The 20,278-nt window shown below is 39.5% G+C and overlaps 1 protein-coding gene across 8 annotated transcripts in view; it reads left to right on the top strand.

Moving 5' to 3' along the window:
• The window catches only part of MAST4 (microtubule associated serine/threonine kinase family member 4), a 553,319-nt gene that overhangs the window by 456,279 nt on the left and 76,762 nt on the right, over positions 1 to 20,278 (top strand). For all 8 annotated transcript variants that reach the window (XM_044267825.1, XM_044267824.1, XM_044267823.1 and 5 more), the window contains one exon: positions 17,505 to 17,574. In XM_044267825.1, coding sequence (XP_044123760.1) covers positions 17,505 to 17,574 — 70 coding nt within the window. The remainder of the gene's footprint in view (positions 1 to 17,504; positions 17,575 to 20,278) is intronic.

The raw sequence follows: 20,278 nt of genomic DNA, 5'->3' as shown, positions 1-20,278 counted from the left end.
CTCTTTTCCTATACCCCCTTTTCCACCAAAGAAATGGCATAAATACCATGCCTTTGAAGTGACCAAAAGAGACTTGAAAAAGATGGCTATGTAGAAGCAATAAAACTTGATTTGAAAGCAAAACTGTTTTTTGAATAATGGAAAGACATGTCCTGTTTATTGGAGAAAAAGCTAAAAAATATAATCTCCCCATGTTAAATCATAGTTCTAAAGCAACTCGAATCCAAATACTCCTGATAGTGTAATTGTGTGTGTAGCTGTCTCATTGCAAGCAACATGTTCACTCTGTAGTTGAAGAGAGGAGGAATTTATTAAGGTGTATTAGGTAGTTCAGATAGTTTTCAGAAGGACGAAAGAGAGAGCATCGAAGTCCACATAGCCTCGAAAATGCATAGACCACATGGTATACTGTGCAGAGCAACTCCTGGCTACTGGCCCTGATCCCTGAATTCCAGAAACTCAAATGCTGCTGCCCCCACTCCCAAGAGATGTGCCCCTGCCACCACTCTTGCCATAAAAATTAATTAGTCACCTGCTTCCTCATAGTGTTTTCTTTCAAGCCAACGTTGAGTTGAGACTTAATTGGCAAAGCCTCGACTACGCCCTCGTTGCAAAGAAAGCTGGAAACATGGATGGTGGCATCCTTCCTGGGGAGGCAGTGGTCCTGATGTGGGAAATTCCTTTTCTCTAGGAAGACCAGGCAGAAGCTACTGGGTGAGCGTAAGGATGCAAAAACTCACTCGAGACATAATGCCTGAAGTATATCCGGAAGACTGTGTAGTTCCCGTTGGCCACAGAATGTCAGGGACTTGGACCTGGCTACCTGAGTGTAGCAGACACCATCTAGGGTGAGTTAGGGTGAGGACAGTGCAAGCAGCTGATCACATGTGAAACAAAAATTGCCAGGGATTGATAATGACATGGTGAGGAAAACATCACACAGCCCTGGGAAAGAGTTTAAACCAGCCAGTGGTAGTGGGAAGACGGGCTATCTGTATGAAAATGCAGGAGCTGGACTCCCTTCATGCTCTATGCAAAAAGGATTTTCATCCCGCTGTTAAATGATATATATGTAAAAGTTAAGCCCTAAAAAGTAAAAAGAATATGTAGTTATTCAGGATGAGGAAATAATTTCTTAGCATGAAAAAGTCGAAGAAACAGCTAAGGAAAAGGTGGGTAATAGGAGTATATTAAAAACTCATAATTCTGTAAGTTAAAACCACCATAAAAAATGAAAACACTAGTAACTAAGAATATATCTCCAACAAATATCATGAGCAGAAGTTTAGTATTATTAAGTCATAAGAAACTCTCTTGGATGAAAGAAAAAATTCTAATGTCCCACTAAATAGGCAAAGGACATGAACAGACCACTCACAAAAGAAGAAGCAGAAATGACGAATGAGAAGTCTGACCTCATGCTAATCAAAGAAATGCAAATTGAAATAAAGAAATACCAGTTTTACCTGATTTGCAAATATTAAAAAGCAACGCATGGTAATAATCATTTCTGGTGATGGTGTAGTGAGATAGTAATGCTCAGTATATTAATGTAAATTTATAATCTTTTTAGAAAGCAGAGTGGTATTTTGTCAAGAGCACTAAAAATAGTTTCCATCACTTGAACTATTATTTGCACTTCATGAAATATAATTTAAGGAATTAATCAGAAAAGTACTCAGAAATACATATTTAAGGATATTAATTGCAGCATTATTTATAATAGCACAAAAATGGGCAACAACCTAAATATTGTATAGTAAGAGGAGTGATGCTTAAATTGTAGTCCATCTGTGTGATGAATAATGTGTAGCCATTAAAAAACCATCATAGGAAAAAAAAATGTAGTGGCATAGGAAAATTGTGATTACAACCTAATTATAAGGAACAGGATACAAAAACTGGATATGGTTTGTGATCCTATTTTTTTTTAAAGATTTTATTTATTTATTTATTTAGTTGAGAGAGGGAGAGTATGAGGGGGAAAGGTCAGAGGGAGAAACAGACTCATCACTGAGCAGGGAGCCCAATGCGGGGGACCATTGCAGGACTCTAGGATCACAGCCTCTGCTGAAAGCAGTGGCTTAACGAGCTGAGCCACCCAGTCATCCCTGTGATCCTATTTAAAAGTACGTTTCCGTGGTGCCTGGTTGGCTCAGTTGGTGGAACGCGCGCCTTGATCTCAGGCTTGTGAATTCAAACCCCATGTGGGGTGCAGAATTGACTTAAGAAAATAAAATAAAAGTGTGCGTGTATGTGCACACACTATCCATAAACGGGCTAAAGAAAAATACCATACTACGTTAAAAGGATTACCACTTTCATTTTTATAGTTCATTTTCCAAATCTTCCAACATGAACACATGTTACCTTTAGAGTCAGGTTTTTAAAAGTTATTTTAAAATTGAGCAGTTCCTCTACTGTGGATTTTCAGCATTTCACCAGCAAAATCCCACGTGCATATTGCTTCCACCCTCACCATCTGCCTTCAGTTCGAAGCAGTTACACAGTTTTATGTTTAGCATTTTCCAATATTAGGAGCAGTACTAAAGTTATCCCCTCAGTCTGGTTTATCCTTACTCAGCCCCTCCGTGGTGATGGGCATATGCTTCTGCGTTCTACCTAACTTCACCTGGAGACACATGCGTCTGCCGCAGAGCAGCCAGAATCTGCATGAAGATCAGAATGCTTTTTTATGACATGTGTTGTTAAATAAAAATGGGGGTTTTTTTTGGGGGGGGAGGGGTGATCTGAGTTAATTGCTGTTGGAAAACATTACAAAACTATTTAGCAGAACTCCTCCATTTTCTAGTTAAGAATATGTTAATTAGAAATATCCTAAGGAAACTAGGCCAGTGCTAAGATTGAAAAATTGTAAATCCTCTGGCCTATAACAGAGGAAAGCTTTTGTCCTGCTGTAGCTTCATAGCATAAAATGCAAAAGCTTACCCTTCACTTATATATTACAGCCATTTTCCACCTGAGAGCACATTTTTTAAAAATATTTTTTTAAACATTTTATTTATTTATTTGACAGAGAGAGATCACAAGTAGGCAGAGAGGCAGGCAGAGAGAGAGGAGGAAGCAGGCTCTCCACGGAGCAGAGAGCCCGATGCGGGGCTCGATCCCAGGACCCTGGGATCATGACCTGAGCTGAAGGCAGCGGCTTAACCCACTGAGCCACCCAGGCGCCCCTGAGAGCACATTTTTAATAGGAGGTTTTTAAAATAATTCTGTGAAATTATGAGCTATTATAACATTTAAAATTTCTTTTAAAATTATAAGTTGATTAAATTAATAACCAAGTGCGGATGTTGTTATTATGTTTATTTTATGTCTCCGTGAAGTCGAGCCAGCAAGTCCTACTCCATTTCCCTTGGGAAACTAGTCAGGTCCAATGTTGGCCAGCATTCACTGATGACATAAATGAAAGGCATGACACTACTCCCGTCGCCCTGCTGCACTAAAACCATCATCTCCCAGTGGTCAGATCAGTGATTTCTTTGTAAAACATTATTATTCGGCCTGAGCTCTATAGAGGATTTAATATCAGGAACCATTTCCTACCTCTTGGTAATTTCTATTCCATTACTTCGTCTAATTCTTTCTTCAATATTCCCATCCTTCCCGTTGGCTCCTTTCTGTGCCCTCATCCATTTTAACTATTGGAATCTCTCTGTGTTACATCCTTTGTCTAGCAGTGACAAGCTGCTAGACCTGTGACAAGCAGTCCTTTCCCAAGACCTGGTACTTCATGCATGTGCTGATTTTTCCTCCAGTTCTATCCTGGGCCTGGACATTTCGTCTGAACACAGATGCATATTTCTATTTGCCGGAGCTTTCTCCATCTGAACATGTCCCAGCAGCACCTCAGCTCCAACTGTTACTCAGTAGGCAAGCTGATTATCACCCGTTCTGTTCATTCTCACTTTTAGCAATGTCATTGTACCTGGCCACCCAGCATCTTCCATGCCACCCTCCATGCTAAGTCTTAGTTTCCCTCTGAAATTTGACCTCTGGTGCTTTGTCCTGGCCCCTGCCCCTAGTTCAGGGCATCTGCAGCGGTGTAAGGACCAGGTTCCCTCTTTTGACCTGCTCTCACTGCCTGTGTCTACCTCAATTCCATTTCTCTTTGTTGAAATGTTTTGTGTGTGTGTGTGTTTTTTTTTAAATACATAAATGTAGTTATATCTTTAAAGCAACATTCATGGTTTGTCCTGACATACATGAGTGTAGTGGTACCCACATGTGATCCCAGATTAGCAGCTCCAGGAACTAGTTATAAATACAGACTCTAAGGAGCCAACCCATACTTACTAATTAAGTAATTCCGGGGGTGGTGCCCAGTGATCTGTGGTCTGATTCTCAAGGTGATTCTGATACACTCTACGGTTGAGAATTATAGTTCTGTGAATTCTGAAGCCTCGCTGCACATTCAAATCACCTGCAGAGCTTAAAAAAATACCAGGTCCCAGACCAATTAAATCAGAAACTCCATGTATCTGACCTGGCATCAGTATATATCTTTTTTAAAAGCTCCCCAGGAGATTTTTGATACTTAGTACAGTTAGAGAACAACTTAATCTGTAAAATTCACTGGCTTTAGCAGAATCTAAAACAGTGTTTTTCAAACTTGAATGCACATCAGAATCACCTGGAAAGCTTTAAAAATAATCTTGCCCCATCCAAGGTCCCCATTCTGATTTAATTGGACTGAAGTGTGCCTTGGTCATTGAGGTTTTTCGTTTGTTTGTTTTACTGTCCGCTGGACTATTTTAATGTGAATCCAAGGTTAAGAATCACTGTTCTGAAGTTAGGATTCTAAAACTCTAGTGTGCTCAAGAATCGCCTGGAGTACTGGACAAAAATAGGGACTCCAGGGTTCCCGCCAGATACAGAATCACCTGGAATACTGTCTTAAAGGATAGTTCCATCTGGCCAGCAGGCTTTTCTAGTTTGATGTTCATTCATTCTTTGTGCTTCCCACCATTCACCACCCTGCCCTGTCTTCATTCCTACAACTTTGCTCCCATGACATCAAATGACTTGGCAGTCCTTAAATGTGCCTTGCTTAAATCATTGGGGAAAACGTAGATTGTTAAGGCCGATAAATGGTCTTGAATCTGCTGATTAGTCATTTAGAAAAGAAATAAACTGGACTGCTACCTCCATCCATACACAAATAAATCCCGTGTAGATACAGAAAAAAACTTGATTAACAAGAAACCATAAAAGTACTAGAAGAAAGCATGGCTGCATTGAGGAAAGAATTTGGAAGTGGGGAAGGCCTAAAACAAGGTACAGGGACTAAAGTCATAAAGGACAATGGTTGATATAAATTTGGTTAAACAAAAATTTCTCCTTGGAAAAATAACATAACCAACATAAAAAGAGAAGAACAAATGGAACATCTTCAGTGCATTGACAGAATTGCCTCAGTGTAAAAATACAAAAACAGAATGAATCAATTAAAAAAAAAAAAGACTAACCTAACAATTCGGAAGAAGAAAGTTTGAGCCAGGTAGTAGAGAATGAAACAGAGAGTTAACATATTTTTTAAAAATCCTCGGGATCACTCACTCACACTCCAGATTGGCCAGTGGCAGCTTTAAGAGCAAGGGAACTTATTTACAAGGCAGCCTTGAGGGGCCTGCAGGGGAGCAGGTATGTGCCTCGTGACCAGAATCTTACAAGTTTACATAGAAGACTTAACTGGGTTCAGTCATGTATTTAGCCCAGCTCTCTCTCAAGGCTCCGTCCTTGGAAGACCTTTACCTATGGGAACGGTGAGCAGAGTATACATTCCATGAACCAGGGAGGGGATCTGCAGCCTCCAATTACCTGGGTCCCTTCCGGATCAAGTGGAGGTCACATCCTCTGAGTGACCTCCTCCAGAAAGTATTTACAAGATACTGAATCTTCAAAGCATTGACATCAGTCTAATATCCATTAATAGGAAACGAAGTAAATTATGGCATACTGGAATTTTATTTGATAAAGATGATGACAGATTTCGGTGTGGTGGTACAGAAAGATGTAGATAGATTATGAAGAAAAAAGCAAATTTAAAACTATACATACACAAATAAATGGCATGGTATTCTTTTGGGATTTTTTTTTTATTATTCATAGTACATGCTTGCACATCTATATGTATTTCTGGATAGATCCATACCCTATTGAAAGAGGTTGCACCTGAAGATTAAAATTGGGGATTGGGATTTGGGCACAGGAGCCCAGAACCTGCTGCCTTACCTGATGCGTGAGCTCATAGTAAGTGTCTGAATGAATCAGTGAATGGAAGTCAGACTTTGGGAGAAATTTTTAGTCTTTATTGTGTCCTTTCTTGAACCATTTGTATTTTTTTTTTTTTTTACTGTGTCTGTATAATTGCTTTTGTAGTAAAACTAAAGTAGGTAAAAATAGGCTCTTCTGTTTTGTACTCTCTGTCCCTTTGCTTGTTCAGTTTCCTCTGCTTCAGAAGTCTCCTTTCCTTTCAGTCTTTCATCTACCATTTTCCCTGGAGGTTCAGATCAGAGGTTGCCTCTGTATGGCCATCCATCCCTCTTCTGAATGCATGGTTCCCTCATTTTATTTATACCACGTGAGTGCAGGATATTATTATGTTCTGTTTCCATCTTTCTTCCTTGTCTAATGGGAGAGAGCATTGTGGTCAGGGATGGTCTGACTCATCTGACTTCCTCCAAAGGCTACCAAGAGTCTGTCATGTCAATATTTTCCTGTTGAACTCCTAGGCACTGGTCTGCCTTACTGTCACGCTTCACCTCACACAGAAAGTGATTGGCCCTCAGATATTCTAGAACACAGAGCCCTAATCTCAAACACAGTCTCCAGAATTGCCAGTATTCCATTTCATCCATCATCACCGCCAATGTCACTTGAAGGAAACCACCAGTATCAATGATCTTATACTTATGGATCTAATGACATACCCAGCGTATATTGGCTTACCTTCCCCAAGCTTTATGGAGACATTATTGATCATTAACATATATGACATATACAACATGTTGGTTTGATGCACATATGTATTGTAAAATGACTGCCACAATAGGGTTAGTTCAAACTGTCATCCCCTCACGTAATTATCATTTTTGTGTGCTTCGTGGTAGCATTTAAGATCTATTCTCTAAACTTTCAAGCTTGTATTGCAGTATGTAAATTACAGTCACTATACTTTACATTATTATCAGAACTCACCTTCTACATACAATGTGTACCTTTTGAACAACATCTCACCATTTCCCCCAGGCACTGGCAGCCACCATTTGACACTCTGCCCTTATGAACTCAGGATTTTTAGACTCGACATATAAGTGAGAAAATACAGTATCTGTCTTTCTCTGGCTTATTTCACCTAGCATAAGACCCTCAAGTTCCATCTGTGTTATTGCAACAGACAGGGTATCCTTTTTTATGATTGAATAATATTCTTTTATGTATACACCACAGTTGTCTCATTCATCAGGGGACACTTAGGTTGTTACCATATGTTGGTTGTTGTAAGTAAAGCTATAGTAAACTTGGGGTGCAGAGATAGTGATTTCATTAACTTTGGGTAAATACCTACAGGTAGTGATTTCATTATCTTTGGAGAAGTACCCCAAGGTGGGATTTTTGTTTCATGTGATAATTCTATTTTTGATTTTTTGAGGAATCTTTGTCCTGTTTTCCATAGTGGCTGCATCAGTTTACATTTCCAGCACTTATGCATGAAGATTTCTTTTTCTCCACATCCTTGCCAACATTTGTGGTCTCTCGTCTTTTTGATAATAGTTATTCTGATAGATGTGAGGTGATATCATTATGATTTTGGTTTGTATTTCCCTGATCATTATGATTTTGGTTTATATTTCTCTGATGATTAGTGATGTTGAGCATTTTTTTTTTTCATTTCTCTCTTGATCTTCTATACATCTTTTTTGGAAAAATGTCTAATGTATTTGCACATTTAAAAAAAATTTTATTGTTGTTTTTGTTATTGAGTTGTATGAGCTCCTTATATATTACCAGATGGGTAGTTTGCAGATATTTTCTTCCATTTGACAGGTTGCCTTTTCATTGTGCTGTTTCTTTTGCTTTGTAGAAGCAAAAGAAAAGTTTTAGAAAGTTTGATGTAGTCTTATTTCTTTTTGATTTTGTTGATGTTGTGTCGTATTCCAAAAATTGTTGTCAAACTCATGTCAAGAAGCTTTTCCCTGTTTTCTTCTAGCAGCGTTACAATTTCTGGTATGGAAATTTAGTTATGTAACTATTTGTCATATGATTTAATATGTGATTAAAATTTGTACCTGTTATGTACCTAATTTTTCTTTCAGAGGGCCGTAGATACCTAGTCATGCGGTTCAAGAAGAGTACTCACAACTTTATTTCCTACCTCAGTGCCCCTGAACATACCTGAAGGGTTCAACACATTGTAATTAATAGTTGTGGCTCCTGAAGTTAGTGATTTTCTAAAAGTTTGTATTTGTGCAGAAAATCTCAGGGTTGTGTGTGGTTTGAAATAAGCCCCCTCACCCCATCCATCCATCATAATTTAGGATTGTATGCTAAAAATGCCGTGGATACATGTATAGAACATACATAGAATAAGGACCTGAATGGGCACATCTCTGTCATGGAAAAGACCAAATCATGTTTGTTTGTTTTCTAAATTTTTTTAAAGATTTTTTTATTATCTTGAGAGAGAGAAAGACAGAGAGAGCGTGCACACACACACACACACATACTCCTGTGAGATGGGTGAGGGGCAGAAGGAGAGGGAAAGACAGAATCTCAAGCAGACTCTGTGCTGAGCCTGGAGCCCCACACGGGACTCAATCTTATGACCCTGCGATCATGACCTGACCTGAAACCAAGAGTCAGACGCTTAACCAACTGAGCCGCCCAGGTGCCCCCAGTCCTGTTTTTTTGTAAGAAGGAATGATTGGAATGATTAGAGTGATGTTATTTTTTCTTCTGATAATCACATGTTGCCTTGAGGCCCCGTGAATTGATTTTAACTGTCCTAATAATTCTTAAAATTCTGGTACTACATGAACCAAATTCTGGGCATTCTGCCTATGAGAAAATGAAAGCAGGGAATACAGTCTTAAGGCAAATATTTCACTCATATACTGTTAGGTGGTGATTGAAATGAAAACTGGCGTTTAACTTTGGATAATCAAAAGATTAAGACTTGATAGTAAAAGTGTAAGCAAGATTATGGTCAGTGGAGGTGCCTGGGTGGCTCAGTTGTTAAGCATCTGCCTTCAACTCAGGTCATGGTCCCAGAGTCCTGGGATCGAGCCCTGCATCAGGCTCCCTGCTCGGCAGGAAGCCTGCTTCTCCCTCTCCCACTCCCCCTGCTTGTGTTCCCTCTCTTTCTGTGTCTCTCACTCTCAAATAAATAAATTAAATCTTTAAAAGACAAAAAAAAAAAAAAAAGAATTATGGTCAATGAATTTATTTTCTTATGAGTCTTATGAGACTTTTAGTCTGAATTTGGGAATATAGGAGTGATACACAGCTAAGCTTGGGTGGGGTGTTACACCCTGTTTGAAAAAAGGGAAAAATTGTGGAAGTAATGAAGTGAGTATAGAAGAAATAATAGAGTGAGAATAATGAAGTGAAGGATAGCAATAGGACTGGGTAAAGGAAGTATCTCATTTATTTGATTAACCTCAGAGAACACGTGTGGGCAGGTGGGATTTCCAGCGTGTTCACATGGTAGGATGCTCTTTGTTTGGATTGATAGGGGAGGAATTTCAAGCATTAGTCCTATTTTGACAACACTTGGAGGTCACATGAAGTGAATTTGTAAAAGGAACATTGAACTATTATTGTACCTGAGACAAGGAGGAAAGTTGCATTATAGAATGACATGGGGAAGTGAAAAGAAAAAAAAAAAAAAAAACTTCCTGGTTAAGTGGTCTGAGGGACGAGTGGACGTTTCAAATTTGATTTATAGTATATAAGCAAATTCTAAGGTCATGCTTCTGAGTCCTGGCATATTACAATCACTTCATTTAAAAAGGGTCATGTTAGGGCCTGAATATCAGCATTTTTAAAGCTTCCCAAGTGATTCTCTTATGCACTGCAGATGAGAACTGTTTATTGATATAAGGACATGAAAGAGAAGAGTGAAAGAAAATATTAGAGCAAAGTCTCAGGGCCAGGGAATTTCCAGCATCAGTATGGTTTATGGGAACTCAGAGTCACTATTCTGAATTGTTAGGTACTTGGCACATAGCATATTATTTTATAATGAAGCAGTAGAATTGAATGTCTTTGATTCTTTTAAGTCTGAACCTATATCTGGAGTTACTCACTGAAAATGATTAGGTAACTATTAAAAGAAAAATGTATGTATTTTGCTTCTTTCATATAGAATACTGGTGTACCAGCAGCCAAAGGAACATTTAGTATTTGTTAAATGGGACCCTCTTAAGTCGAAAATGTATTTTTTTTTTAACTATGAAGAACTGAAAGGAAAAAGTAATAGAGATTTATATAATAGAGATACATTCAGATTTATATATAATAGAGATTACATTCAGATTATATTTAGCAAGGTATATGGATATGCACCATGTCATTTAAATACTTGCTCTTTGACTAGAAATTACTGAGCAGTTGAAGCAAACAATCTGAGAAGAACCAATTTCTTGATGGCACCCACCCTACTCTTCTAAGTAAAAAGGGATATTCTTTGTATCTAATTATGTTAAAGAATTGAGATCCCTTCGTGTATGACAGAAAAAGAAAACGTGCACCGTAGGTTACATTCTTTAACTTAGTCTTTTATCCTGATTCAGATACTAATTAATTATCTAAGATGAAGGAATGGATCGAGTTTCATAAAATTGCATGAAAGTTAGGAGTATCTGTTACAGTGGCTATGTTATTAACTCCCCTTCCTTGACCTCACCAGTGCTACTCAGCAACTTTAAACAAAGACTAAAAATAATCTCTTCTCTATTGTGGGGAGATGAATTACTGTAGATGGGAGGAAAATACACAACTAAAAATCAACTTTCTTCATCATTCTTGACATTCACCGGTCTTTACTCGGGATCACCTTGAGATGTGACATCAATTCAGAGTAATAAGGAAGGGTCAATGAAAAGCTAAAACATTCTCAAGAACCCATTATAACACATCTCCAAGGGATTCGTGTCAATGCCACAGCATTTCAAATAGAGTACACAAATTCCAGAGGACTAGCTTCATGAAATGGAGACAATAGGCATCATTGGGAGTCTTATGACATAGAAATTGACCTGTTATTGGATCTCTCTTTTACTCCCTGCATGTTTTCCACCTCCAGCCTCACCAGTCATTCCTTAGAAAGCATTCTGTGTCCATTTCTCAACAGTCTGCTGTGACACAGTACATTCTCCATATGGTATTGTCATTGAGCGTTCATTTTTAGTAAGTAATTTTGATACATTTAAGAGCTTTGGCTTAAGAACACTTCTTTTTCACATGAATTTGGATCCAGAATTGGTTTTGCAAGATGAGTCTAGAGCTGGATGATATCTAGAGTTAGCGGCCTCTATCAGATTTTTAGCTCTTTTGGTCTTGTTCGCCACTTAATCTGTTGTAGTACGTAGCTCAAAGCTATGAACAAAAAGATCTTAATACATAATTGTTGGGTTTAAAAAGTTGTATGTTTCTAGTTTTCTATATCTTAGAGACTAGGTTGGGCACTGAGAATTCAAAATACGCTTTGTGTGTATCTACATGTATAACTAAAGCTTATCCCCCCCATCAAATATTTAGAAATAGCAATTAGAGGAGGAGAGAAAGGGAAGAGAGTACACGTTGTTAAATTCCATTTGGTTTTACCTGTGGTGACACAGACAGAGTGATTGAAGTTATCATTACTCGATCTTCAATATTTAGCCTATAGAATTTTCCTTCTCTATAAACCCTTCACTAGCACTCTTGAGTGGTTTGAGTGTCTGACTCAGATCAGGATTATTCAGTCTATTAGGCATTTAAAAATGTGAGCAGAAAAATGTTACCTGCTCTCACGTACAGTAACAACTGTAACAGAATTTTTATATAACAGAATTTTTATATAATTAATATAAATGTTACATGAGAACTGCAACTAAGTATAACATTGTTATATATAATTGCACAAAAAGTGGCGTATGAGTACATTTTGATATATTTGAAATTATTTGATGTGGTGTCTCTGTAAGTGAAAGAGCCTAATACCCACTCAGATAATGGAGTTATGTTCTTAGTTCTGTCTCACACTCCCAAACCCTATCCTCCCCTTGGTCTTTCCTGTCTCAGTTAATGCCACCATCTTGCTCATTGGCTTAGTCTTAGAATCTAGGAGTCCTTTAGTTTCTTCTCTTTCCCTTATCATTCTACTCAGTCCAGTTTTCAGCCAATCCCATTCATTCTAGTGCCAGAAAGTACCTGAGATCTTAAGTCACCCCACCCAGAGTATCAGTCCTTAGCTTGTCTGAGCTGGTAGCCTCCTAACCGATCTCCCTGCTTCCGCTTATACCTGCTTATAGCCCATAGGCCACAGAACACCAGATGGATCTTTCTAAAATGTAAGTCAAATCTTTTTGCCCTCTACATGGTGTGGAGGATTGATAAATATTTGTTGAATGAATGAATCAAATGATAGTAGTGGTCTTGGCTGCTGGAAGGATCAGTAAGCAATGAGGAACAGGGAAAACCCAAAACAAGTTCAGAGAGCCGAGATTTTATGACAGATTTGGTTCATTGTCTGTAATCTTGTATTTACTTGAAAACCCAGGCAGATGAGCCTACTTCTACTCACTGGCTTGCTCTAGTCCCCTCACAGCCTACCCAGAGACAATTCCACAGAAGGCCAATCAAGGTTTTTCTGTGTCCACTTAGACTCTAAACAGCTGCCCAGCTTTAATTAATATTCCACAATCATATCTGGAGAAGAGCCAGTTGCTGAGACAGCTGTCTAAGTGAGAGGAAGACTTAACTTTTCTTGTATTAGCTGGGTCTGTTAGGCTAGAGTCAAAAGGGTCAGGTGTTGGGAACTACTGTCTTTGCAAGCTCACTCAGCCTGAGGTTCCTGCCTAACTGTTCCCGTGCCCATCTTATCTGCTGAAATTCATCTTGGAAGGAGATGCTAGGTTTGATACTTGCAGGTTTGGTCTTACACTCTACAGCAATGGCAGTATGTTACTCAGAGTCTCCTACAAAGCGACAGGAACCATGGTATTGATTGTTACAGCGTAAAACGCCACAAGTCATTTAAGCTGATCGTCAAGTAATGACAAGGATTCAAATGGGGGGCTTACTCTTTGATCCACTAGGAGTTTCAGATGGCAATTATCATTATTTCTTGGATTCCTCAGTCCTGATAGGAAATCAAGGCAACCAGAAACTATCATTTTGTGAACAGACAGCTATTAAAAGCACATTAATAATCTGTGGTGGGTACAGCATATGCCTTTTAAAAAGATTTGCAGCTTGTTTCTCTGTGGTAAAGACACAGGACTTCTCCAACCTAATTACAAAGCAATCAAACAATTTAATTAATCTGGAAATCACTTTCTAAACCATAACTGCCTTGAAAATGAGGCACCCTGTGCAGAGCCGTGAAGTAAAGTCCCATTTTGTTATACTGCTTGTATACTGGCTGTTCTAGTCCTCCCCCCACCTCACCCCCGGGACCCTAGCATTAATTACCTACCAAATGCCTGACCACTGCTAAGGTTTGCTTTACCAGGTCAAAAACATCAGCAGTGATAACAGCGGTCTATGAAGTGTCCTAGCACTCAAAGATCCAAGAGCCAGCAAATCCCTGGGAGCAGCAGGATTTGAGTTATAAGCAAGGGCTGCACATATGGGCAGAGAATTAACTGGCACCAGTTTTCATTGGAAAGTCTCTCAGGTATTGCTTTGCAGATGGGTGGATGAATTCAGAGAGCAGTGCTGTGAGGAGTGAAGGTCATGTATAGGACTCTGGTTTCAGTCCGTCTTGCTTTCTCATCCTGGAGGCTTGCTGGGCATGTCCACAGCAGCCTGGTCCTCATTTCTTGAGAATACATATATATAAGGTGTGCTTTTTAATTTAATCTGTTCTAAATGAGTGGTATTTTCTTCACTGTATAACAAAAGTATGTCCCCCAGGCCTCAGAGACTGAGTAGGTAACATAGAAATCAATTTTTCTTTCAAATAAGATCACAGACTTCAAAGATTAACTCCCAGCAGTGCCTGGGTGTCTTAGGTGGTTAAGCGTCTGACTCTTGATTTCTGCTCAGGTCATGATCTCAAGGGTCCTGGGTCCTGCTGGATGTAGAGCCTGCTTAAGATTCTCTCTCTCTCTCTCTCTCTCACTCTCACTCTGTCCTATCCTCTCTAAAATCAAAGCACAACAAAAACAGAAACGAAGATTAACTCCCACCCATCTAATCTCCTAATCTTTTTACCTCTCCCTAAGGAAGATGGAGGAATATTCTGTAATAACACAAAAATCTACAGACTCATCCACCCTTTTCCTGTCCTATCACAACCACTCCACTTCTCTCTCAAAATTTCCAAATGTGGGTCGCTGGTAACCTGGAATATTTTCATCACTTCATTTCTACTGCATCACTAATTATGCTTGGTTTGCTCACAAAGATGTTTTTTCTGTTGGCCTTTCATGTCCTAATCTACGCTCCTAAACTTCCCTTCTTTGGCCACTCACCTGTCCACCCAACACGTTCATGCCAGATTAAAATCTCTAGCGTCTCTCTCTTGCCTGCTGATGTCTCGTAAGGCCCTCCCCTGGTTAATACCAGTAAACATAGCTCACAGCTCATTGGCTATACCAGTCTGAATCTCCTGCTGCCAGAGTGTCTTTCCCTACTGTATCATCCTGCTCTGTTTGGGTGGTTTCTGTCCCCTTCCTGAGGTTCTTCCATTCTTCTGTTGAGCTTGCCCAGCTGTCCTCAGGTTAAGCTGTAATCTCTTATCTGTAATGAATTATCAGGTATTCTAGTTCAGGCCACTATCATTTTCTCTAATATCGCACTCCATTTAAGAACCTTTGTGATAGGCGGGGGGGGGGGGGGGGGGGCGGGGGCGGGGGGGGGTGCATGTGTGCACACTTTGGCATTTAAACCTGGCTTTAGAGCTGCCATGAAACAGGAAGAAAGATCTGTTAGGAACAAGATTATGCAGATGGCCCTGTAGTCTTGAAGTTAAAAATGTGGGAATTTGGGTTTGATTTTATAGCAATGTGGGAGTGGATGAGAAACATTTTCAATCTAGGGGCTTAGAAAGGTAGCGTGAAATGGAGAGGCAAAACCCCAAGGATTAGAAATGGTTAATGGTAGCGTTGGTTGTTTTGTTTTGTTTTCATTAAGAGCAGAGTTAAATTAACCTACCTCTATATATCTTTGTCTCAGCCTGTTCATCTTCAAAGGGATCAGTTGCCATGTATTATAAGATGTTACATGGCTTCCTGGTGACCAGTCATTAAAATCTCTAAAAGTGAAAAGGGTTTTAAGTTAACTCCTTGTTTCTCCCTTCTTCAGAGTGTTGAAAATAGGTAGTAAGCTCTCTCTAGTTCTAGTTGATCTCATCATAATCTCCAGATACGGTGTTCACTTTATAAAAGAACCTGGAGCTAAGAATTTGGTATTAAGTTTCGTGGATCTTATTATTTACTCTCAGTGAATTCGGTAGCAAGAATTACTAAACTGATCATACCTTGGCTTCCAACAATCAATTCTTCTGTTTTTCCTGATAACTTACTGGTAGTTTGCTCTATATGGGATATGAGCAAAGTGAACTCTTTTTCCAAATAAACAAAATCCACACTAAGATTTCTGGCATTAGATTCATGTCCCTTTCAGAAATAAGAATTTTTAGCTATCTTGCATTTTTCAAGATCTTTTAAGGCTCCAAAGAGTGATATATAAGCTAAGATGGGAAAAGGCAGGGTTGGTGGGAACGAAGCCTATTGGGGAAAGTTGATGGAACTTAATTTAGCTGTGTAGATAGATGGACAAAAAGAGTCCTAGATTACTGGATAGCAAAAGCAGAATCCATTTCTCCAGGGGCCCAAGGAACAACAGATGCAGAGACATGATAAATTTCATTACAAAAGAGAGAAAAGTTCTTCTAGAGTCTCTGTCCCTAAAGAAACAGGCTTTTCAGTGCTTCCTAGTCAAATGGCTTTAATTGTGCTGTCTGTCATAAAGTTAATGGCATCCGTTGACAACATCTCTATAAAATTTGCAACCTTAAGTTAATCGAAAAATTTCAGTACAGATGTAACCAGCCCAGAAGTCCTCAAGGTAACACTAAATGTATCCCCTTAATGGGTTGGTCTCTTCCTATTTGCACGCAGGTGATGCATTGTTTGCAGCTTGGTACTGCAGTCTTGTATTCCTCACTCCTCGCCACAGTTGTCACTTCCGTTTCTGAAATCAGTAATGTGGGAACTGGCTGGCTGGTAGGGATTAAACACAGCTTCCTAATTTATTCTCCATGTTTCAAGACAGTATAAGGCTAGCCTGCAACCTTTCCTCACCTCCTCCTTTAAACCAGCTACATACAGTTCCCTCCGGTCCTCAGATAATTCTGCCAATCTAATTAAACACGCGGAGGGAAGCCGGGTGGTCTGGGCTGTCCTGAGCTGCCCCTCACCAGCTGCCTACCACGCATTCTCAATGACCAGCAGCAGGTTGGGTGTTCTGATGGAGGAAGTAACAAGCCCCCACGGAGCTGTGCTCTTTGCAGCGAGCGGTCTGTGCTCACCCGCCTCCGTGGGATGCAAGGAAAACACTCTCTGAGAAAAAAGCCTTTGTGGGGTAGTGGCTTTGAACGTCTGCCTGGCCAGTCACAGCCCAGATGCTTCGAACTGGGGTTGGGGGGAGGTGTAGAAGAAAATAGCTTTAGGGGCTAGATCTGGGTCATTGGAGAAATAGGTCCAAATGACTGGGTTCTTCCCAGTATTTTGTGATGCGTACTGACATTTCTGCTTTTAAAACATGGATTCTGGAGTACAGGGATTTATTTTTGAGAACTCAGACATGTACTTGGTTTCTGTAAATAAAAAATCCTGAGGCTGCTTCCCAAAATAGAAAGCCCCGTCCCCACCACCAGGTGAAGCATAGGCCTCCACAACTATCCTGTCGCTTCAAATGTTAACATCTGGAAGACTGAGAAGCAAGACATTTATATATACATTATTCTTTAGGACTGAAATGTTTAGGTTATTAATCCCTGGGAGACTGCTGCTTGGTGATGGATGGATGTGCTTATTCATATATCTTGCACCCTCAGAACACTGTGCTGGGACTCAAGGCCTTTCCCTCACTCTCCCTCCCCCCCACTCCCAGCCCCAACTCCAAGGAAAACTGAAGCATTTTTGAAGAGAGGAATGTGGGATGAGAATGTACAGAAACGTATTACTAGAAAGAAGACGATCCTGGATGTGGATAATGTTACAAAAATAAAATCATGTTATGATTTTTTCCCCTCTTTCTCTTTACAGGAAACAGCCCTCAAGATAGTCCAAGAAATTTCTCCCCCAGTGCCTCAGCCCATTTCTCATTTGCACGGAGGTAAGGACTTTCTGTGGGTCAAACAGTAAAGTGTTATGTCGAGAATGGCATCTCCTGAATCCCCTCTTCCTCATTCCCGCCTGTTCCCCTGCCTTCTGCCTATGAGATCCCGCGTATTATATATGACCTCTGAAGCTCCCTGGCCAAAGATAGCTTCACACTGCCACCCAACTTTGTTGAAAGCACTCATGCTTTAACAGTTTAATAATGATTTCTGACGCAGGTTAGAGTTCCATGTACCTCTCTCGGTCCCACATAGATGCTGGGCTCCCAGTGAGGGTGAGAGATGATGGTTTCCTTTTTTCTCTCTTAACATGTAAGACTCTCACATATTGTTATTTTGTATATTTAGTGCAACAGGGAAGAGATTGCCCTGTTTTTTAAATTATTCTTGAGTGAAGGGATAAAGATCAGGCTTATAAATGTTTTCTTATCTTACTGATACCATTATGTGTTGGGTGTGTGTGTGTATGTGTACAAGCATTGCCTTGTACATGCTTGAGGTTCAGCAGATTTTTACGGAACTACCCAAGCTTATGTTACAAGGACTTGACTCATCTTTGTGTCCTGGTACAATTGTTATTGTTGTTATTGAAATACTTTTTCTTTTTTAAATCACCTTCTTGAGATCAGAGGGTATGAACTCTAAGATGCATCTTTACTTGAGAGCATGAAGCCACTAATTTGTGATCCCTTTGAGATAAAGCCACGCATGGACTATAGGACAGTTTATGTTTTCTGTTCATATCTTAGTTAGAATTTGATACCAAGTGCTGAAGATACATGTGTTCTGTCTGGGTCATTGAGCCACAAGGAAGTCTTGTTGTGAATTAGGAGGATCATAGGCCTGTGCCATAACGTGAAATCCTACAGGTTCTGGATCTTCTTCTGTGACTTCTCCAAGTGAGAGGAGTCTACACAGCCACATTTTCTGTGTTCTACTTGTGGGATCCGTGTACATCTCCCTGTCTGATTCCAACCTTCACCCTCCTGGGTTCTGTCACCCCTCTCATACACCCTGGTCCCTCCTGCTCTGGGAAAAACAGAAAACAACCGACCATCAGCCGGGTCGCTGAACATTCAGGGTAAATTCATTTATGGTTGACATGGTTGCCATGTCCAGCATACTTGCTCATTTTCCTCAGACACCTAACTATACCAGGAAGTGGGTTAACATAGCACTTAATAAAGACATATGTGTAGGTTAAAAAATAATAATAAATTTGTTTTAACACGTGTTCCTGACTGGGGAAACCTGCAGTGTCCCCACTGCCGTTGGTCAGCACATAACGTACTTACATTACTACATCCAAAGAAGAGGACCTGTTGGCACTATTTCCCAAATTCTCTGTAACTGATATCCCTTGTAAGTATTACACATCCCCCACCATATGGCAGGTGCCTGTGTGTGGAAAGTACCTATTCTCCATCATGGGCAGGACACCGGAACCATAAGACAGGCTCTCTAAGGAGTTTGAGAACCCCACCCTGACTTTTTCCCCAGTTCAACTTCTCTTCTTTTAGGAACTTGTTCTAAGCACTATAAAGAAAAGGTGAAAATTACTGGTCCCACAAAGCCTATGTTCACCTAGTAGATATTAATTCATGATAGTGCTACTCATCTAAGTGGAAATGAAAATCTTACAAAAATGGATGAACAAGAACCCACCATAGTCTTTAAAACACACCTCTTAAAAGAATGTGTTTAATTACTTTAAGTAATAAGAAAAATGCAAATCTCATTATAGTGTGCGTTTAAACATGACAGAAATCACAGTCTCTTAATCCTGCCAGATTTATAAAAATGAAGAGAATCTGATAATTAAGTGGGTGACTGGAGGATAGATGAATCTGGTTTCCCTGCTATTTAAAAAGGTACACAACCCCCAGGCATGTTAATTTTTGACAAATAAACCAGAAACCATGACAGAAGATTATCACAGGAGACCTGTAGTTCATTTTGCATGAATTTCCAGATGGAACTCCCTCCACACTCTTCAAAAAATATTAATTTAGATTGGGGCATGAGTGATCATCTTTTTAAACTTTTATTCAAGTAAACAGAACTCTGCATTTGCTTATAAAAACTAAAAATGATGTGTTTTTATTTAACATCTGATGTCTCTCTCCTCCTTTGTAAAGTTCATTTTTATTCAGGAAACATGGAAAGACCACTCATGGGTCTGCATTCCATTCCATTCCGGTGTGCATTTTCGAGACTTTAAGAAGTAATATCATTCTGAGACTCTCACATGTTTTTAATTTGTGTATTTAGTCCAACAGAGAAGAGATTGCCCTGTTTTTAAAATTATTCTTGAGTGAAGGGATAAAGATCAGGCTTATTAATGTTTTCTTATCTTACTTATACCATTATGTGTGTGGGGTGTGTGTGTGTGTATAAACATATACCTTACCTGTACCAGTATGTGATAATACGCCCTCCACTAGACATCCCCTGTAATGGAATAGTTTAATTTCAGACTGGAAAATAGGATGGCACTCACTTGCTATCTAATACATCCATAAGAGTAAAATTACCAAGCTAATTTTTTACTAATGAGTTAAAAAGGATGAAAATGAGCATTATAGCATAATAAGTTTCATCAGGAGCAAAGAAGCATATATATTCTTTCCTAAGAACGGTGATACAGATTTACAGTCTGATAACAGAATTAACGTTTTTTTCTTTGGCTTAAGATGGAGG

This window comes from Neovison vison, chromosome 1 (genome assembly GCF_020171115.1).
Source record: "Neovison vison isolate M4711 chromosome 1, ASM_NN_V1, whole genome shotgun sequence".
Classification (NCBI taxonomy): domain Eukaryota; kingdom Metazoa; phylum Chordata; class Mammalia; order Carnivora; family Mustelidae; genus Neogale; species Neogale vison.
The sequence above is the reverse complement of the archived record's forward strand: the minus strand, read 5'-3'. Positions and strand labels throughout refer to the sequence as shown.